Source organism: Ochotona curzoniae, unplaced genomic scaffold (genome assembly GCF_017591425.1).
Source record: "Ochotona curzoniae isolate NIBS_2020 unplaced genomic scaffold, NIBS_Ocur_1.0 scaffold_3208, whole genome shotgun sequence".
NCBI lineage: Eukaryota > Metazoa > Chordata > Mammalia > Lagomorpha > Ochotonidae > Ochotona > Ochotona curzoniae.
Window position 1 is genome coordinate 28758083 of NW_024467106.1, and position 18591 is coordinate 28776673.

General features: G+C 41.6%; 1 protein-coding gene across 3 annotated transcripts in view; it reads right to left on the reverse strand.

Moving 5' to 3' along the window:
* The window catches only part of NCBP1 (nuclear cap binding protein subunit 1), a 37438-nt gene that overhangs the window by 16865 nt on the left and 1982 nt on the right, over positions 1-18591 (reverse strand). The window contains exons 2-9 of one of the 3 annotated variants that reach the window (XM_041004579.1): positions 13865-13953; positions 12863-12963; positions 10460-10616; positions 8327-8434; positions 7881-8002; positions 4917-4986; positions 4410-4625; positions 98-195 (exon numbers count right to left, since the gene is read on the reverse strand). In XM_041004579.1, coding sequence (XP_040860513.1) covers positions 98-195; positions 4410-4625; positions 4917-4986; positions 7881-8002; positions 8327-8434; positions 10460-10616; positions 12863-12963; positions 13865-13953 — 961 coding nt within the window. Of the gene's footprint in view, positions 1-97; positions 196-4409; positions 4626-4916; positions 4987-7880; positions 8003-8326; positions 8435-10459; positions 10617-12833; positions 12964-13864; positions 13954-18591 lie in introns of those variants that run through there. The other 2 variants (XM_041004580.1, XM_041004581.1) reach the window with 2 other exon arrangements.

Below are 18591 nucleotides of genomic sequence, written 5' to 3' on the forward strand. Positions count from 1 at the left end.
AAAACATTTTCTTACACTTCTAACATGCATTTTGCTCTTATCGAATCAAGAAATGCTGTTCTTTTTCTATCAGAAAGCACCATGGAAAACAGCTTACCAAGTCTTCCTTTCCTTCCAATGGGACTTAATGATACAGTGAAGATTCTCTTCTATTACAAATCTTTCCACCGAATGACTCCCTGGCATAACAGGACCCTGGGAAGGAAAAACAAATATATACACATATAGAGAAGGGTATAATTTTTTCTTGTATTTATACTCTGGGGCAAAAGATGGCTGGCACACTGCAGAAGCAACTACTGACCAATATAACTAAGAACAAGCTTTGAGGCCCAGTCTAGTTTCCTTTGGGCAACATACAACAAAGACCTTAGCAGTCCCAAATGTAAACTCAATTCTCTGTTACATTTAGATCATCACATTAAAAAAATTTCTTCATTTTTATCTAAAAGCAAGATCTACAGAGAGAGAAAGAAAGATCTTCCACCTGCTGCCTAACTCCTCAAATGCCCACAATGGTCAGAGCCGAGCCAAACTGAAGCCAGGAGCCTCAAGCATCTTTCTGGGTAGAGAGGCCCAAGGATTGAGGCATCCTCTATTGCTACCCCAGTTCACAAGTAGGGAACTGGATGGGAAGTGGACCAGGTGGGAAACTGGCACTATATGGGATGCCAGCACTACTGGCAGAAAATTAGCCTTTTAAAACACTATGCCAACCACAATAACCACATAATTTTGACTAGAAGTATTTTATTTCATATGGAATACAGCAAAGCCAGCAGTTAAGTGCTATTTTTGTATATGCAACTAATTATATAGTAAGTTTTTACTGAGATCACACAAGAAATTTCACAATCACCAGCACCTTCAAAAATGACAGAGTAGCAAAGAAACTCAGATTTGACAGGATTTTCAAGTTAATGTAAAATAAAACGTAAAAAATTCACAGAAAACCTGAGTTATGAAAAAACTGCAGGGGGCTGGCACAGTGGCTCAACAGGCTAATCCTCCACCTGTGGTGCTGGCACCTGTGGTGCTGACACCTGTGATGCTGATTAGTTCATGTCCCACCTCCTCTACTTCTAATCCAGCTCCCTGCTAATGTCCTGGGAAAACAGCAGAGGATGGTCCAAAGTCTGGCAAACCTGAACCCTCATAGAACACCTGGAAGGAGCTCTTGACTTCAGAAAAGCTCAACTTTGGCTGTTGTGGCCATTTGGGGAGTGAACCAGTGGATGGAAGAGATATCTTTCTCTGTCTCTCCTCTCAGTAAACATGATTTTCAAAAAAGAAAAAAAATCATGTATTTCAAAAATTTTTCAAACAAAAATAAACCTGTCTTAATTCCATCTACTCATGAAAATTTTAAAGTACCCTTGAGGTGGTAGTTCTCGACTAGAGACAAGCATGCCCCAAAAGAGACTGGCAACAAAAAATTATCTGCTCCCATATGTCAACTGTGCTGAGGTTGAATACAACTTTGCTCCCTACTGACAGGGACACCCAGGTAAGTGACTCTTGAGAACACAAAGGCTTATCACTGTGCTTGCTTCTTGGCAGTCATTCTAAGACAATCATACAAGTGCAGATACAAAACAATTAAGGTACAGCTGATATATATGTATATATATATATATATACATTTTTTTTTAAAGATTTGTTTATTTTTATTGGAAAGACAGATATATATAGAGAGGAGGAGAGACAGAGAGGAAGATATTCTATCAGATGACTCACTCCCCAAGTGGCTGCAATGGCCAGTGCTGCACCAATCCAAAGCCAGGAGCCAGGAACTTCTTTCCAGGTCTCCCATGCAGCTGCAGGGTCCCAATGCTCTGGGCCGTCCTTGACTGCTTTCCCAGGCCACTAGCAGGGAGCTAGAAGTGAAGTGGAGCTGCCGGGATTAGAACCAGCGCCCATATGGGATCCCGGGCGTGTTCAGGCGAGGACCTTAACCACTACGCTATTGCGCCCGGCCCAATATATCTGTATTTTTTAATCAAAGAGTTAATACCAAAGTTTAAAGAAAATCTACTGTCTCTACACTTATTTCTCAATTTAATATGTATATTTAAAACAGTAAAGTCAGTTAATAATAATCTTTGGGCTCTTTTTCTGAAATGAAAAATGCTCTTAGTATCTTAGTAACTGCATCATATGAGTAACTGAAGATGCCAATATTTGTGTGTTTGGCATTAGGCTTAAGATGAAACTTGTGGGACTTGGCGCAATGGTGCAAGTGGTTAAGGTCCTTGCCTTGCACGCCCGGGATCCCATATGGGCGCCGGTTCTAATCCCAGCAGCCCCGCTTCCCTTCCAGCTCCCTGCTTGTGGCCTGGGAAAGCAGTCGAGGATGGCCCAAAGCTTTGGAACCCTGCACCCACGTGGGAGACCCGGAAGAGGCTCCTGGCTTCGGATTGGCATAGCATCAGCCGTTGGGTTCACTTGGGGAGTGAATCATGGGACGGAAGATCTTCCTCTCTGTCTCTCCTCTCTGTATATCTGCCTTTCCAACAAAAATAAAAATAAATTTAAAAAAAAAAAAAGAAAAAAAAAAGATGAAACTTGTGGGCCCACATTCCATGCAAGGTATACTCCAGGTTCCTACAAAAACACATCCTGGGAAGATACAGGTAATGGCTTAAGTAGATGGGTTTTGTCACCCAGCTGGGAGTCCCAGCCTTAACCACCCAGGCCAGCTGTTCTGGGAATGTGGGAAGTAAACCAGTCAAGACAATCTTGGGTTGAATGTTGTGTCAGTGTCCATTTGGCGTGTCCAAATCCTTTATCAGAGCACCTAGAATCAAGTCCCACCTGTGCTATCAATCTAGCTTCAAATATTTGGGTTCTTGACACCCACATGGGAGAACCAAATGCAATTCCTAACATTTAGCTTCAGCGGGGCATAGTCTCAGTTGTTGCAGGCATTTTGGGGAGTGAACCACAAGATGAAATGGCATCTTTCTTCCTGTATCTATCTCAAATAAGTAAAAATTTAAAAAAGAGAGATAATATATTGAAAAGTAGATATTTCTCTTCTCCTGGCAAGCAACCTAATAAGAAACATAGCTAAAATTATGAAGCATTAATGTGTCAGGCATTGCTTTATACACTTCATGCATTAGTTATTATTATTAAGATGTAGTATTTATTTATTTGAAAGGCAGAGTAACAGGCAAAGAAAGGGAGATTCCATCTGCTGCTACAATGGCCGAAGTCAGGAACCATCCACATTTACCACACAGGTTGCTATTTTCCAGTGCTTGTCATAGGCACTTTAGCAGGAAGCTGGATTGGAAGCAGAGTAGTCAGTCCTCGAACAGTAGCTCTGGAATAGCAGTGCTGCAGAAAGTGATTTAACTTGCTGTGCCACAAGGCCAGTCCCATGAGTTAATAATTTAAGCCTCTCACCAATATTATGAATGCATATTACTACCATTTCTTTAAATGAAAATAAGGTGGTGATGGTGCTGTGGCATAGTGAGTAATGCTACTGCCTCTGGTGCTGGCACCCCAGATGTGTACCAGTTTGAGTCCCAGCTGGTCCACCTCCACCCCAGCTTACTATCAATTTGTCTAGAAAAACAGTAGAGGATGGCACAAGTCCTTGGGACCCTGCACCCATGTCACAGACACAGAAGAAGCTCCTGACTCCTGACGCAACCAGCTCCAGCTGTTGTGACCATTTGGGAAGTGAAGTGGTGGAAGACCTCTTTCTATAGCTACATCTTTCAAATAATGCATAGACAAGTAAATAACCACCCAAGAGCACAGAACATAATCTGACTAACCAGAATTAAAACTAATAGGGTAACAAAACAAAACAAAAAAAACCTCATAGGGGCTGGCGTGGTGGCCTAGTGGCTAAAGTCCTTGCCTTGAATGCACCGGGATCCTATATAGACACTGGTTATAATCCCAGAAGCTCCAATTCCCATTCAGCTCCCTGCTTGTGGCCTGGAAAAGCAGTCGAGGAAAGCCCAATGCTTTGGGATCCTGCCCCCGTGTGGGAGACCTGTAGGAAGTTCCTGGCTCCTGGCTTCGGATTGGTGCAGCACTGGCCATTGCAGTCACTTGGGGAATGAATCACTGGAGGGAAGATATTTCTGTCTCTCCTCCTCTCTCTATATATCTGACTTTGCAGTAAAAATAAACAAATCTTTAAAACAAACAAACCAAAACAAACAAACAAAAACCCCTCAATCTAGCTTCGCCCTTAAATCTACACGTGTATTGTATATACTAAACATGATTTTCTGTATAAAAAGATTATAACATGCACTGAATCAAAACCCGGACCTTTTTATATCAAAAACAACTCAAAATGCTATCTCAGGCATAAATCAACCCAGATCAAATCACCCACTCAATATACTCTGGGCTCTTTCTAGGAGCTGGGACATACACACCTCAGGGTCATCCGTATAGTCAAACATCCTGAAGATGACCCTTGGCATGGGGTACGTGGAGTCTTCCGTGTGTGGAGGTGGTGTGAAAGGAGGCAGGTTGTGCTGCAGTGCTTCACACAGGATGCTGTCAAAGGCAAGATAGGGTCTTAGGATGTGCCGTTCCTGCCAGCGATCCTTTTTCAATTTCTGAATCTGGGCCCACAGGCAATCTAAATACTAAAGAAAGATTATTTTTAAATAATTGGTATAAATAATGTTTCAACTAAACCAAAAATCATGACCCTCTAAAATACAGATACAAAAGTTAAGCTAAGTTGCAATTATACAGATTATAAAACAGTACTGTGTTTTTGCTTTTAAATTGAAAGACTCGTTTTAAAAAGTCCATCTGGAACTATTCATATTTTCAAAAAAGTGGGCATATGAAGTAAAAATATACGAACCCCAGAAGTAAGAATCTACTCAAGAGCTGACTGTGTGTCCCAACTGTCTGAAGCCTTAATTTACCTCTTCTTGTGGATGTGGTTTATCAGCAGTCCATACTTGTAACATGGGCACATGAGTCTTCTGGCGTCTTCTAAATATAAACAAAATATCTACATTCAGGCTTTCATAAAATACAAAAGGATATGCAATGACATTTTTATACATTATATCAATACAGATCAGCACTTTGGATACTACTTTACGTAATGTCAACACATAAATAAATCTGCAATATCAATATGGTTGGCAGAGAGGCTGATAATGGAAGGCCATCAAACACTAGCTAAATTCAACCCAGTAATGCCATTTCTAAGAATTTGCACCCTCTAAAAATACATTTACAATCATTCATAGATATATCTGTACTTGTATACACATACAGAAAAATATTCATGGAAATACTGAATAGTCACTAAAACAAATCAAAATTGATAAATAACCCGAATGTCCACAGAGGACTAAAGGAACTACAGTATACCCAACATGAAATACCATATAGTTGCTAAAAAGAAAGACAGTTATATACTTTAATGCAACAATCTTAAGTTACAATTAAAAAAATTAAGTTCTCGAACAGTGTTATACTGGACTACTATTTGTATTAAAAGTCTACACACACACACACAAACACACACCAGATATTTATCTATAATCAACCAAGTGAACAGTAACAGTATCCAAAGAAGTATCACTAACAGAAGCTGATGTAGTAACAAAAATCACAAAAGCAGAAGACATACAGTACCACAATCATGCTGATGGGCAGCCAGGCAGAAGGTCACTATTAATGCCCACTGGTCTTTCTTTTTTAAACTAACTTATTTTTTATTGGAAAGGCAGATTTATAGAGAGGAGAGACAAAGAAAGACCTTGGTCTGCTGGTTCACTCCCCAAGTGGCCACAAAAACTGGAGCTGAGCTGATCCAAAGTCAAAAGCTAGGAGCTGGGGCCCAGTGCAGTAGCCTAACTGCTAAAATGTTTGCCTTGCATGGGCTGGGATCCTAATCCTGGCAATCCTGCTTCCCATCCAGCTCCCTGCTTGTGGCCTGGGAAAGCAGTCAAGGATGGCCCAAAGCCCTGGGACCCTGCACCCATGTGGGTGACCTTGAGAAGACTCCTGATCAGCTATGCTCTGACTGTTGCAGCCACTTGGGGAGTGATTCAGCAGATGCAGATCTTCCTCTGCATGTCTGACTTTCCAATAAAAACAAAATAAATCTTTTTTAAAAAAAAAAGAGCTAAGAGCCTCCTCTGGGTTTTCCATGTGGGTTCAGGGTCCCAAGGATTTGGGCCATCCTCCACTGCTTTCCCAGGCCACAAGCAGGGAGCTGGATGGGAAGTGGAGCAGCTGAGACAGCTGGCACTCATAAGGGATCCTGGTGCATGCAAGGTGAGGATTTAGCCACTGAGCCATCATGTCAGTCTGTACTGGTCTGACATCATACAAAATATATCAAGCTTGGGATAGCTAGATAAAAGGAAGATACAGGACCATTTTATTTGAAATGTGCAATAAAAATGAAAAGTCTGGGCTGGGTGGAGGTGGTGTGTGGGCCAGTCTACACCAAGTCTTGGTGCCTCCACTGTAGATCCAGCCTCCTGCTAACGCATCTGGGAAGGCAACAGAGGATGGCTGGAGCTCAACTGCTCCTGGCTACTCACATGGAACCCAGGTAGAATTCCTGGCTCCTGGCTTTGGCCTGGCCCAATCCTTACTGCAGCAACTACTGCTGGATGAAGATCTTTGTCTTACCCTTTTTCTGGGGTTCTGCCTTTCAAACATCAATTTTTTTTTTTTTTAGAAGTACAGGCTATGTATAAGATTAAGAACCTCTGTTTTTAAAGTTCTGGTCTAGGGCCTGGCATGGTAGCCTAGCAGCTAAAGTCCTTACCTTGTACACGCTAGGATCCCATATGGTCGCTGGTTCTAATCCCAGCGGCCCCACTTCCTATCCAGCTCCCTGCCTGTGGCCTGGGAAAGCAGTCAAGAACAGCCCAAAGCCTTGTGACCCTGCACCCCACATGGGAGACCCAGCAGAGGTTTCAGGCTCCTGGCTTCGGATGCCTCAGCTCCAGCCGTTGTGGCTGCTTGGAGAGTGAATCAACAGACAGAAGATCTTCTTGTCTCTCCTCCTTTCTGTATATCTGACTTTGCAATAAAATAAATGTTAAAAAAAAAAAATCTAAGATTAGTTTACGTAAGTTATGTGCTATGGCAACAGTCTTCTACCTGTGCACTGTATCAGTAATAAAACCTCTTCCAGATAGTTTAACTCACTAAGTCTGGGAATTTGGTAGGAGAATTTTAAGTACCATGGTAATTTAAAAAAAATTTATTTATTTTTATTGAAAAGGCAGAAATACAGAGGAGGAGAGACAGAGAGGAAGATCTTCTGTCCGATGGTTTACTCCCCAAGAGGCTGCAATGGCTGAAGCTGATCCAATCTGAAGCCAGGAGCCTGGAGCTCTTCCTGATCTCCCACGTGAGTGCAGGGTCCCAAGCAAGGCTTTGGGGCATTCTCGACTGCTTTCCCAGGCCACAGGCAGGGAGCTGGATGGGAAGCGGGGCTGCCGGGATTAGAACTGGTGCTTATATGGGATCCCTGCGCGTTCGTTCAAGACGAGGACCTTAACCGCTACACTACAGCACCAGGCCCACCATGGTAATTCTTCTGCACAAAAATATTTCAGGAACTATTTTACTAAGTTGTTCCGTGCCTTTACAAACATGAGCAAAACCAGCTAATACGGAGCTCTGTTGCCAATTCTCATACACGGGCCAAGGAAGCAGATGTACTCAATTACTCTGAGGTCTCACTGAGTTACCTCAACAGGAAGAATGAGGTTGCCTAGAGGACACCTCAGGGATGCTACATTTATTTTTGAGCAATGAAATTCAAATGATTATCATTAGCACAAAACATAAAACATTTGTCTGTAGGATATCCTTCATCCAAGTAAGTACTCTATGAGTTATGCTCTTACTTAAGATAGCTTTCAGTGTTGGCAAAGATGCGGTCCATCTCTGCATCCTTCTTTTCGTACAACTCCTTTCCAACCCAAGGCAAAGATGACAGAAATGCATACACATACCAATCCCGCCGCACCTAAAGGAAGGTTGAACAGCTAAGTTAAAAACATGTACAAGTGAATTAACTGCATTTTCTCGAGTGAAATCCTTTGGAAGCTACTTAGCAGGGCTCAAGAATGCCATCTGGTGAGTCCAAGGCATTTCTGCATATGCAGTTCTGATTTAGCACAATCATGAGAATTAATATACAGACATCAGAAGAACCCACCAGGAAGTCAGCTGACCTAATTTTTTTGTTAAGGATTTATATGGTGATAATCTTTTGGTTATCGCCAATGTGTCAGCACAAAAATATTCCTGGTGCTCTAAGGACAAGATTCAGTACAAGGGCTTCTCTCACCTGAGGCACATCTTCTTCCTGAGTTACGCTTACAAAATTTTCAAACATAGCAACCATTGACGGGGCAGCGATCACATGACAATTCACAAGATCAGACAAAAAACGCACCTGTTGGGGCAAACAATTTCTGATAATACATCTGAATATTCTTTGTAAATTTCAAAACAAGCAATTTTGCAATGGTCTAAACCAGGAGTCTGAAGAGGGTTGCATTTAGCCCACCATGCTTTTTATATGCCCTGTGGGTTAAGAATGTTTCCAAGTTTTACATGCTTGTTAAAAAACAAAACAAAACAAATGAAAAAGCAAGAGTATTTTCTAACACCAATCACCTGAAATCCAAACTTCAGCATCTGTGAGTTAACTTTCACTGAAGAGCCATGCTCCTTTGGTTACATGCTATCTCTAGTAGCTTTTGTGCTACAATGGCAGTTGAGAAGTTGTGACAGAGACTACACAAAGAGGGGGAAACCCAGGAGTTCACAAGTTTTCACGCTTATACTACACTAAGAATTATAGCACACTAAGTAAATATTCTGGCTACTTTACCCCACAAATTCCTTTTCTGTTTGCCTCCAATTTTCCAGAACTATGAAAATGAAAATTATGTAACATATATCATTGGATGTCCTTTGTGTCTCACACAGAGGGATGAGTCCTACAGTAAGAAGTAACAATGCTCTAAAAATAGTGACAAAGCAAATGGGGTAAAGCGTCATAAAGCAGGTAACAACTGGGCTGGGCTGTAACAGCAACACAGTCTGCTCAAGTAGTGAGCAAGTAGGGCAAGGGGCTTACACCGAGGTGCGTTCAGAGATCTGCACTTGATCTTGCTATAGCTGCAGAGCACAGGAGGGAAGGACAGGACAGAGCAAACAGATCAGGGCAGCCACCTTAGTCACACCGCCTGATGATGCCCCACTTCTCCCTCATGGCATACTTTCCTGATCACACACCTCCAACACACGTGTTTAGAACACACAGTAGATCACTTTCAACTTGGAAAGTCTACAATAAAGAGTTCTAAAATCTGCTTTCTGGGACCTAACGATTCTTCCTTGTGCACCAGGTGTCTAAGATTGTCCCATCGGCACAATGGAAAAGAATTGAGGTTTGTAACAGTAAAATCAAAATGGGCTGAGCCCTGTTATAGAAAGATCACTCAGGTGCCACTGTGGAAAAAAATGAAAGAATCTGATTTTTCAGACAAATTAAAGGGCTCTTGCAAACATGAGGTTTACAAAGGGGGTGGTGTTAAGTATGCTAGAAGCCTTTGAAGGGGAAAAGAAACAAATGTGAGAAAATTAGGAGGCAGAACTGCAGCTTTGGAGACATGGCATGAGGGATGAGGGGAGGACAAATGGTAATGCTCAGGTTTCTAGGTGGGTTATCAGGTACAGTGGATACCGGGTGGAGCTGAGGGGATCAGAGAGAGATGTGACAAACATGTTAATTTAGGGATCTCAAGGTAAGCTATGCGAAGGCTTCACAGGGAGCATGTGAAATACAGGTGTGGTGCTCAGGAGAAAGACTGGAGTTGAAGGCAATAGTTGCAGATTTGGGGGGAGAGGGGGTGGCTTATGAAGCTACAAGAGTTAATGAGAATTCAGTTAGAGTGTTTAAAGGAAGATGACCCAGTAAAACAAAATGAGGAACAGAGGAAGGTGACAGACACCACAGAAGCCAAGGCTGAAGTCAAGAAGCTCGTGTTGTAGGGAGGCCAACCAGGATTCTGAGGGGAAGCAAGCCCCTGGATTTGGTATTGAGCTCTGTGGTGTCTTTAAGGAGAATGGTTTTAAAAGAGCACTCATTGTTTCTCTGAGAGAGAGAACATTTAGGTTGGTTAGAACTTATCTTTTCTTTCCATCCCAACTTGTCAATAAAATTCAACAATATGGACGGTGGGTGTTTGCTCTCACAGCTAATACACTGGTGCTCCACATTAGCATGACTGGCTCTGATGCAGCAAGTAACGATTCTGGCGACGGGCTTCTGCCCACACACGGCCAACCCCGTCAGACTTCCTGGGTTTCGGCTTTGGTCCTCAACCCCAGGCATTGTGGGGATTTGTGGAGTAAACCAGCCAAGGGCAGCTCTGTCTCAAACGTAAAAAATACAGAAATAAAAGCTTACCAAATATACAGCTTCATTGTAATTGTTTGCTTTCAGCGATTCTTTCAGTTGACGGATCATGGCTTCTACAAATTCTCCACCGAAGTTGTAATTCCTGGCATTCAGCAGGCCAACCAAAGTTGTATATATGGTCAACTTCTCCGGCAGCAGACGTGCACTGATTTGAGAACCAGTACAGGAAGACCCCAAAACAATTGCATTATGTTAGGTTGAGGAATTTCACATAAATGCTTTATCATTTCATTAATTTTGTATCAGATCAATGTTTTTGTTGTTGTTTTAAAAACTATTCCACAAAAAGCTATGAGTCCTGGAGAAGAGCTGCAAATGTGAACTCTGAATTTTTCATTTTAATTCCAGTTAGTTCCACAATTCGGAAAGCAAAAAAGTTTAGTCGTCAAGTTATCCCACCATTAAATTAAGACCAGTTCTCCTTCAAGTACATTCAGCAGTTCCACAGACATGATTTTCATGGTAATGCACTTATAAGATGCTGGGTGAAACAGCACTGAGTTTTAAAACTAAATGAACTGAATATTGAGGGACCAATTCCACTTTGAGAAATACTATTCTAGTCTCTTGTAAAAGAAACAAAATAAAATCAATCGCAGCTAAGTTCCCATAGGTTAGATTGTTGGATTCTTAACATGGTACTTAAGTGGAGCTCAAACTGTCTATACCTCAAACGCTTACTTCATTCCAGACTTTGTTCAAAAAATACATTTGGAAAGTAGAAAAGATTACAACAATAAGCCTATAGAAGCAAATGTTACTTCATAATTCCGTCAGTCTTTAGAAATAAGTTCCAAACGCACAGCAATGAACTCTTGAGATAATTCAGTAGATTTATAAACCTAGATACAGGTTTTCCTAAGGTATCTAGCACAGCATTAGGAACTATTTAGGTTTTCAAAAAACATTTGTGATAAAAATCATGCTCTCCAAAGCCCCCAATTAAAAATCAGTGCTAAGCAATACTGGTCTATCCTTAAACAAACACAGCCTCCAACAGTATAAATGCTATTCGTTGTTACCAAGTTAATTTTAAAAGAAGAGCAGTCTTTTGGATAATTACAGCTAAATAATTTTTGCTTAACAGTTTGTTAGCCTTCTAAGGTATGCTTTCTGAAAATTAATTGGATTTCTCTTAAAATTCTAAAGCAAATTAACTACAATTTTAACAGTGAAAGGTTAATGGGGCCAGCACAATGGATCAACTAGATGATCCTCTGCCTATAAGCACTGGCATCCCATGTGGGTGCTGGTTTGTGTCTGGGTGCTCTATTTCCAATCCAGCTCCCTGCCAGTGGCCCGAGAGCAGAGGATGACTCCAACGCTTTGGGACCCTGCACCCAATGGGAGACCAGGAAGAGGTTCCTGGTTCCTTTCTTTGGATCATAGTTCCAGCTGTTTGGGTAGTGAACCAGCAGATGAAGATCTTTCTGTCTCTTTTTGTCTGTAAATCTGCTTTTCAAAAAAACAAAACAAAACTTAACCTCCCCCACCAAAAAACAGTGAGAGGTTAAAAATGAAATACACTAACAGCATATACATTTTTAAAACTTGAAAATCAACTGCATTAAAAAAAATAACTAGCAGCTATAGGGTGGCACAGTGGGTTTAAACTGCTACCTCCAATGCAATGACTGCCAGTTGTTCCACTTTTGATCCAGTTCCCTGTTAATGCATCTGGGAACGTAGCAGAAGATGGCTAAGTAACAGGGCTCCTGCCACCCACATGTGAAGACAGGATACAATCCTGGGCTCCATTTAGCCTGGTCTACACTCGGGCCATTGCAGCCAAGTATATGAACCAGTGGATCAAAGATCTTTCTCTCTGTCCAAACAATTGAGAGGAATGTGTTATCTGAAAGTCTAGATCGCTATTTCCATTTCTGAGAGACTATTTCAATAACTGATTTTTCCCAGTTCAACATCCTCACAAATCAAATGTGGTTATCTGTTATAGCAACCTAACTCAGAGGTTACGTCTATTTCCATTTCTAAAAGCATCCTCAGGCTTCCAAGAGGAGCTATGGCTTTAATTATCAGCTCTCATTCTTCTTTGGTGCTACCAACTAAAAAGTAAGTTGAACTATTTTATACATTTACAGATTTTATACAGATATTTAAAAAATATTCCCAGATGAGAAAATGTCTATATTCTCGTTTAAAAAGTCAACCACTGCCAAGGTTCTAAGAAAATATAAGATACTCAATTTTAGTCCTATATATGCTAAAGAAAAAGAGTCCAAAGGGCTAATCATTTCATTTGCACAGATTTTCCAAGAGAAGGAAAGCTGTGACATAATGCAACATAAGCACATTTTTTAACATTTCACAAAGCAGTTAAGAGTAGATAACACATTATCACCTGTATTCATAAATCTTTTGCATACATACACTGTACAAAGAAGCCTTAAGATCTTGCTCTTGTAGTTAGGAAGATCAGCTTCTAAAACACCAGCCAAACCTTCCAGATTGCTCTCCAAAGAGCAGGCACTCTGCAGAAGACATCACAATAAGTAACTGTCAACTAAGTGCTGCATTAAACTTAAGTTTTCTAGATGATCATAAACAAGTCCTCATATGTATAAGGCACCACGTCAGATTTAGCATTAATTCAGTTATTGTTCCACAGAAATCCATGAAAACATTTTTTTAAAAAGTCAGTTTACTATGGCTCTGCGGCCCTCAAGGTTCTCTGCTAAAAGCTCTGTCATGTAAGGAAGGTAGCGGGAGCGGCAGGTATTTAGGTCACAGGGGTTCTGTTTTCATGAATGAATTAGTATGGGTCTTGTGGCGTGGGTTGGGTCTCACAGGAATGAACTAGTTTTCACAGGAACAGATTGGCATAAAAGAGCAAGTCAGCCTCCCTGGGGTCTTGCTTCTCCAGCATGTTGTGATACAGCCATGGGGGACCTAGACACATGCCAGGATCATGCTGCCCGGACAAGCCAGCCACCAGCACAGTGTGCCTAACACATCTCTTTTTTATGAGCTACTCAGCCTCAGGCATTCATAGCAACACAAAATGGACAAAAACACAGTGTAAGACAGTGAAGCATCAGAAGCAGGAGGACACCATGGGCTCTGTTCCACCTCTCACAATGTACCACTTGACTGAGCAAATTACCTAATTATCGAGGTGTGGTTTTGTGAATTTATAACTGAGAGGACCATTGCCTAGGGCTTTCTAAGGCTTAACATTCTATGAAAATTACCAACTACTCAATACTCCATTATCTGAATTCCTAGGATTACAACTTATATCAGTATTGGGATACAGATATATAGTAATGCAAATTTGGTCCCAAATTTAGAAAATCAAGTTTTTAGCTTCAGAAACTAATCAGACAACTATAACCTTAAACCATCACAGTCTGTGTCCACTGTGGTGCATACCTTTTCTCCCACTTTGCATATTAAAGATTCCAAATGATCTTCAGTTTTGTTTGCATCAGAGGCCTTTCTCCTTTTGTGAGGTTGTCCACCTATTTAGGCAACATAAAAATTAAATTACCTGATAAATTTGCTATCATATAAATTCTATTTCAATTTTGTAGGTTATAATCTTTCCTACAGGGATGTTTTTACTTAGAGTAGAAGCTCTTAACTGATCCTCCATTTCTCAGACTAAGCCATATCAACCAACAGTCTCCATCCCAAGTCACTGGATACAATAACTCTGCCACAACATGCTAAGCTCTAGCATTTGGTTCTATGACCATGAGCATCGGTACAGCTTATCCCAAACAGAGTCTACTCCCAATACAGCACAAAGTTCTAAGCACAGTTTCAGAGACAGATACCATTCACTCAATATCTGCATGATTCCTTTTAACTGGCTGAGTAATCATTGATCTTAACTCATTCAGAAATCTTGAGGGACAGGGGTTAGCTTAGCCATTAAGACACAGATTCAGGACCTTGTGACTAGGAATAGACACCAGGCTGTGATTCCTGAGTCCAAGTTCTTAGTCATGCATACTCTGGGAGGCAGTATCAATAGGTCCAATGTCACGTCATGTGGGAGACCCAGACTGGGTTCCAAGCTTCCTACGTCTACCTACCCCAGTTTCAGCAAATGTAAGCACCTGGGGGCAGCGGGGGACCAGTAGATAGGAGTTTGCTTTCTATCTTGTCTCCCTGTTTTTCAAATTGTTTTTTAAAAAAATATTTTTTTTAAAGATCTACCATTCTGCAATCATTGCCAACCATCTGTTCCTTTGATTACTAAAGAATTAAAATAGAATGAAAATACGCTACAAATCAATCTCGAGCTCTAGCCCATACCTGTCACTATCACTGCTGATGAGCTCTTATTTTATTAACACAACTGTCTTAAACCATTCTATGCGATAATAGCTTCACATTTTTAAGAACTATTAAGTATGGAACATGATGCTGTTGCTACATAATGGAGGCTAATTTGCTAATACAATTCAACCTCCAGCTTCCACCAGTTAAATGATTAGGACTGCACACTTGATGGCAGAGGCAGAGTCTATAAATGTGCTGAGATGTGCATCAATAATGAAACCTACACTAGGATAAAGGATGGTGTAGTAAGTTACAAATAACTTCAGCCAACTCTCTGTATTACTCTCAACTACTTTTACAGTTTATAATCATTTACTTTCTCTGGAACACTTGGGTTTAAACTACAGTGACTCTCATGAACACAGCACCAAGCTATTGTAAGCTGGCAGAGTTGAGAGCCTCTTCAGTGACTGGAATGATTTTCAGATATCACACAAAATAAAGCTGAACAGAATCAATCTTCCTAACTAGAGGAAATCGGAGAGGTATTATACGAAGTTACTAGCTCAACTCCTTAATTACCAATGTAAATTTGACCTAGAATACAATTTGGAAGAGCAATATGCATTGTGACAGATGAGCTATGCCTTACAAAGCAGTGGACACGTGTGGCAGACGGACAGTAATCTTAATTCTAAGTCACAGATGCTGTTACAGTTCTACCACTTGAAGCTCCAACTTGCATAAAAAAGGTTTTTTAATTTTTAGAACTCATCCATTCACTGGAAATAATCACTGCATATTTGAAGCAATGTTTATATAAACCATCAGCCAAAACATGTGAAAACAGCCTTCCTCTGGAGCAGTGTCTCTTCAGCTAGCAGCAGATTTTGCTCCCACTGGCCAGGTGGCAGCAATCTGTGGAGACGCTTATAGCTATGACAACTGAAGGAGCACAACTGGTCTCCAGCGTGCAGGAACCAGGCATGCAGCTGAAGCTGCCATATAGCACAGGACACCTCCCAACAAACCACCACAGTGCTGGTGCTAACAGGATGCAGGTGAAGTTTACTAGCTGGATGAGAGCAAAGTGCTTCTTCAACCTCACACACTGTTCCCTGCTCTCCAGCCCACCTACTCCGCTAGTTCCTTATTCCACCTCCCCAGCCTTCCTAACCTGAATATCCAGGAGGCTTGTTCCATTTTGTAACCAGACTCCAGTCTTAAAGGCACCCTCCCAGGCCCCCAGGAAAGTCTGAGAAGAAAGACAGCACTGCAGGGAGGTGGTGGGATTCTTCAAGGAAGACAGAAAACAGGCACAGCCATATTTCTCAACTGTGAGTCTTTCTTATATTTGGCTAAAATGAAAGCTGTATTTGTGTACAGCACAAGAGAGAAGCCATCCCCTGAGAACACTGATGCATAGGGAAGTACAGACACATCCTCAACAGTGAGAAGAGGTAAGGAGAACACTTTAGGAATAACATTTTGATATTAATAGCATGTTTTCACATACCCTGAGGAGAATGGATCTATAGTAGCTCTCCAAACAAAATGCTTATATTACTCGGTAGAAGTTTTACAATGTGAATTATATTTATAAATTACCACTTGAGTCTGACAAGCTTGGCTAATACAGAAAAAAGCAGATGGCTGTTAAAATTCATTGGAAAGGATTTTAATAGACCAAATAATCTTTCTCCTGGGCCTGCCATGGTAGCCTCGCGGCTAAATTCTCACCTTGCAAGTGCCAGGATCCCATATGGGTGCCAGTTCTAATCCCGGCTGCTCCACTTCCCTTCCAGTTGCCTGCTTTTGCCTGGGAAAGTGGTCAAGGACTGCCCAAAGCCTTGGGACCCTGCACCTACATGGGAGACCTGGAGGAAGCTCCTGGCTCCTGACTTTGGATTGGCTCAGCTCTGACCATTGCAGCCACTTGGGGAGTGAATCAGCAGATGGAGAATCTTTGTCTCTCTTTCTCTCTGTAAACCTGACTTTGCAACAAGAATAAATAAATCTTAAAAGGTAAATAAATTTTTCTCCTATAATACAATCCCACTTTCATTTGGATATACTGTACTACCACTTACATCCCTATTAGAATTAGATGTACTAAAGAAGCTCTACTCACAAAGTAGAAAACCAAAACCAGCTCTAAAAAGCAACACAAACGGGAGACAACACCGAGTCCTGCAGATATACAAGAGGTAGTGCATCCATTGCTTCTGAAGCAAACTATGCTCTGCCTCCAACAACAAGTCTCTATTTTTTCTATCGCTAAGTAAAAATCAGTCACAGTCTAATACATGAAGATCTAGTTCTAGGCAGTTTAACCAGGGTTAGTAATAAGCGCTTGCGAACACTACAATGCTAAGACCTGGGCCAGGGACATTTCATTCAGTTTTCACTCCTCTTCAAGTTCCCCCATCTCTAAAACTCATCAAACCTGTTTGCCTAAATGTAGCATTTCGCTGTAATTTTTTTAAAATCCCCCAAAATATTGAACATCTATTATATGTGTATTCTACGCTCATTGAAAAGTTTGTCGTTTTCAAAAAAGAATCCAAGAGTTAAGTTGAATTACTGGCAACTACATGAATTACTTTGTTCAGGACTTCTCTTTCCATCTATACAAATTTACACAAACCTTGCTGTTACAATCTTTGTTGTTCTGGATTTTATTTGAAAGGTGGTAGTGGCAGAGGGCATGGATCTTCCATCCATTGGTTCACTCCCCAAATGGGTGCCAATACTCAGGTCTGGGCAAGGGTGAAAGCAATCTGGTCTTCACCAGTATCAGTCAAAGCGTGAAAACGCTTGTGCCGCCAGGGCTGCTCAACCAGCTATTTATCTGCCCGCAGCACCAGCATCCGCTATGGGCACTGGTTCAAGTTCTGCCTGCTGCACTTCTGAACCAGCTCCCTGCTCACAACCTGAGTAGGCAGAAGAGGGTGGTTCAAGTCCTTGGGTCCCTGCACCCATGTGGCAGCCCCAGAAGCTCCTGGCTCCAGATTGGCTCAGTTCCAGCCACTGTGGCCATTTTTGGGGAATCACCTAAGCAGATGGAAAACCTCTGTGTCAATCTGTCTTTCAAATACAAAGAAAAGTTAAAGAAGAAGAAAAAGTGAGAAGCCAGGACTGGAATGCCCCAATCTGGGATGCCTGTGTTCTAAGTGGCAGCTGCATCCTCAGCACCACAACAATCTCTTAAAGCCCATCGCTCTGAATCTCTGCTGAGCACAGACAACTGTGCACGGGACGCTGCACTACTCCTGTCCGTGTACTGATAAAACCTCCTACCACTTCCCTCCTACTCCATCTGATCGGGCAACACGAGCCTCTGCTGTTTTGTGACCATGACAAGAATGCCATGGTGGGTCTTGGCATGCAGCTGTGGGTCAATGCTTTTCCTCACAGGGTTATAGTTATGTGGCTTGCTCTACTGCCTCCTGCCACCGTCAAAGGCCTTTTCTGCCCAAACTACAGAAACAGTAACTCTTCCACCAAGGCAGCCTCATCCCCTTCACCTTACTTCACTTTTTCCCACAGCACTTGCTACTATGTGATACATTGCACTTTACTTGTCTTCCCACAGAAGGGGAGCTTTCCCTTTTATATTATCCACTGCTATGCTGCAATTAGGAGGTTGCAGTGAGTAAAGGTTGGTAGCAGGTTTCAAGCCCTGTACCCATACCCAAACCCACTCATGCTCATGTTTCTTAAAATGTCATAAAATTCTCACAAAATTTACGCACTTTCTCAATCACCTCCAACTACCTCTACATATACAATCTAAATGCTACTAATGTATTGCACTCATGACGTAAACACTGCAACACTGTTTAGAGAACTACAAGAAAAACAGTCTG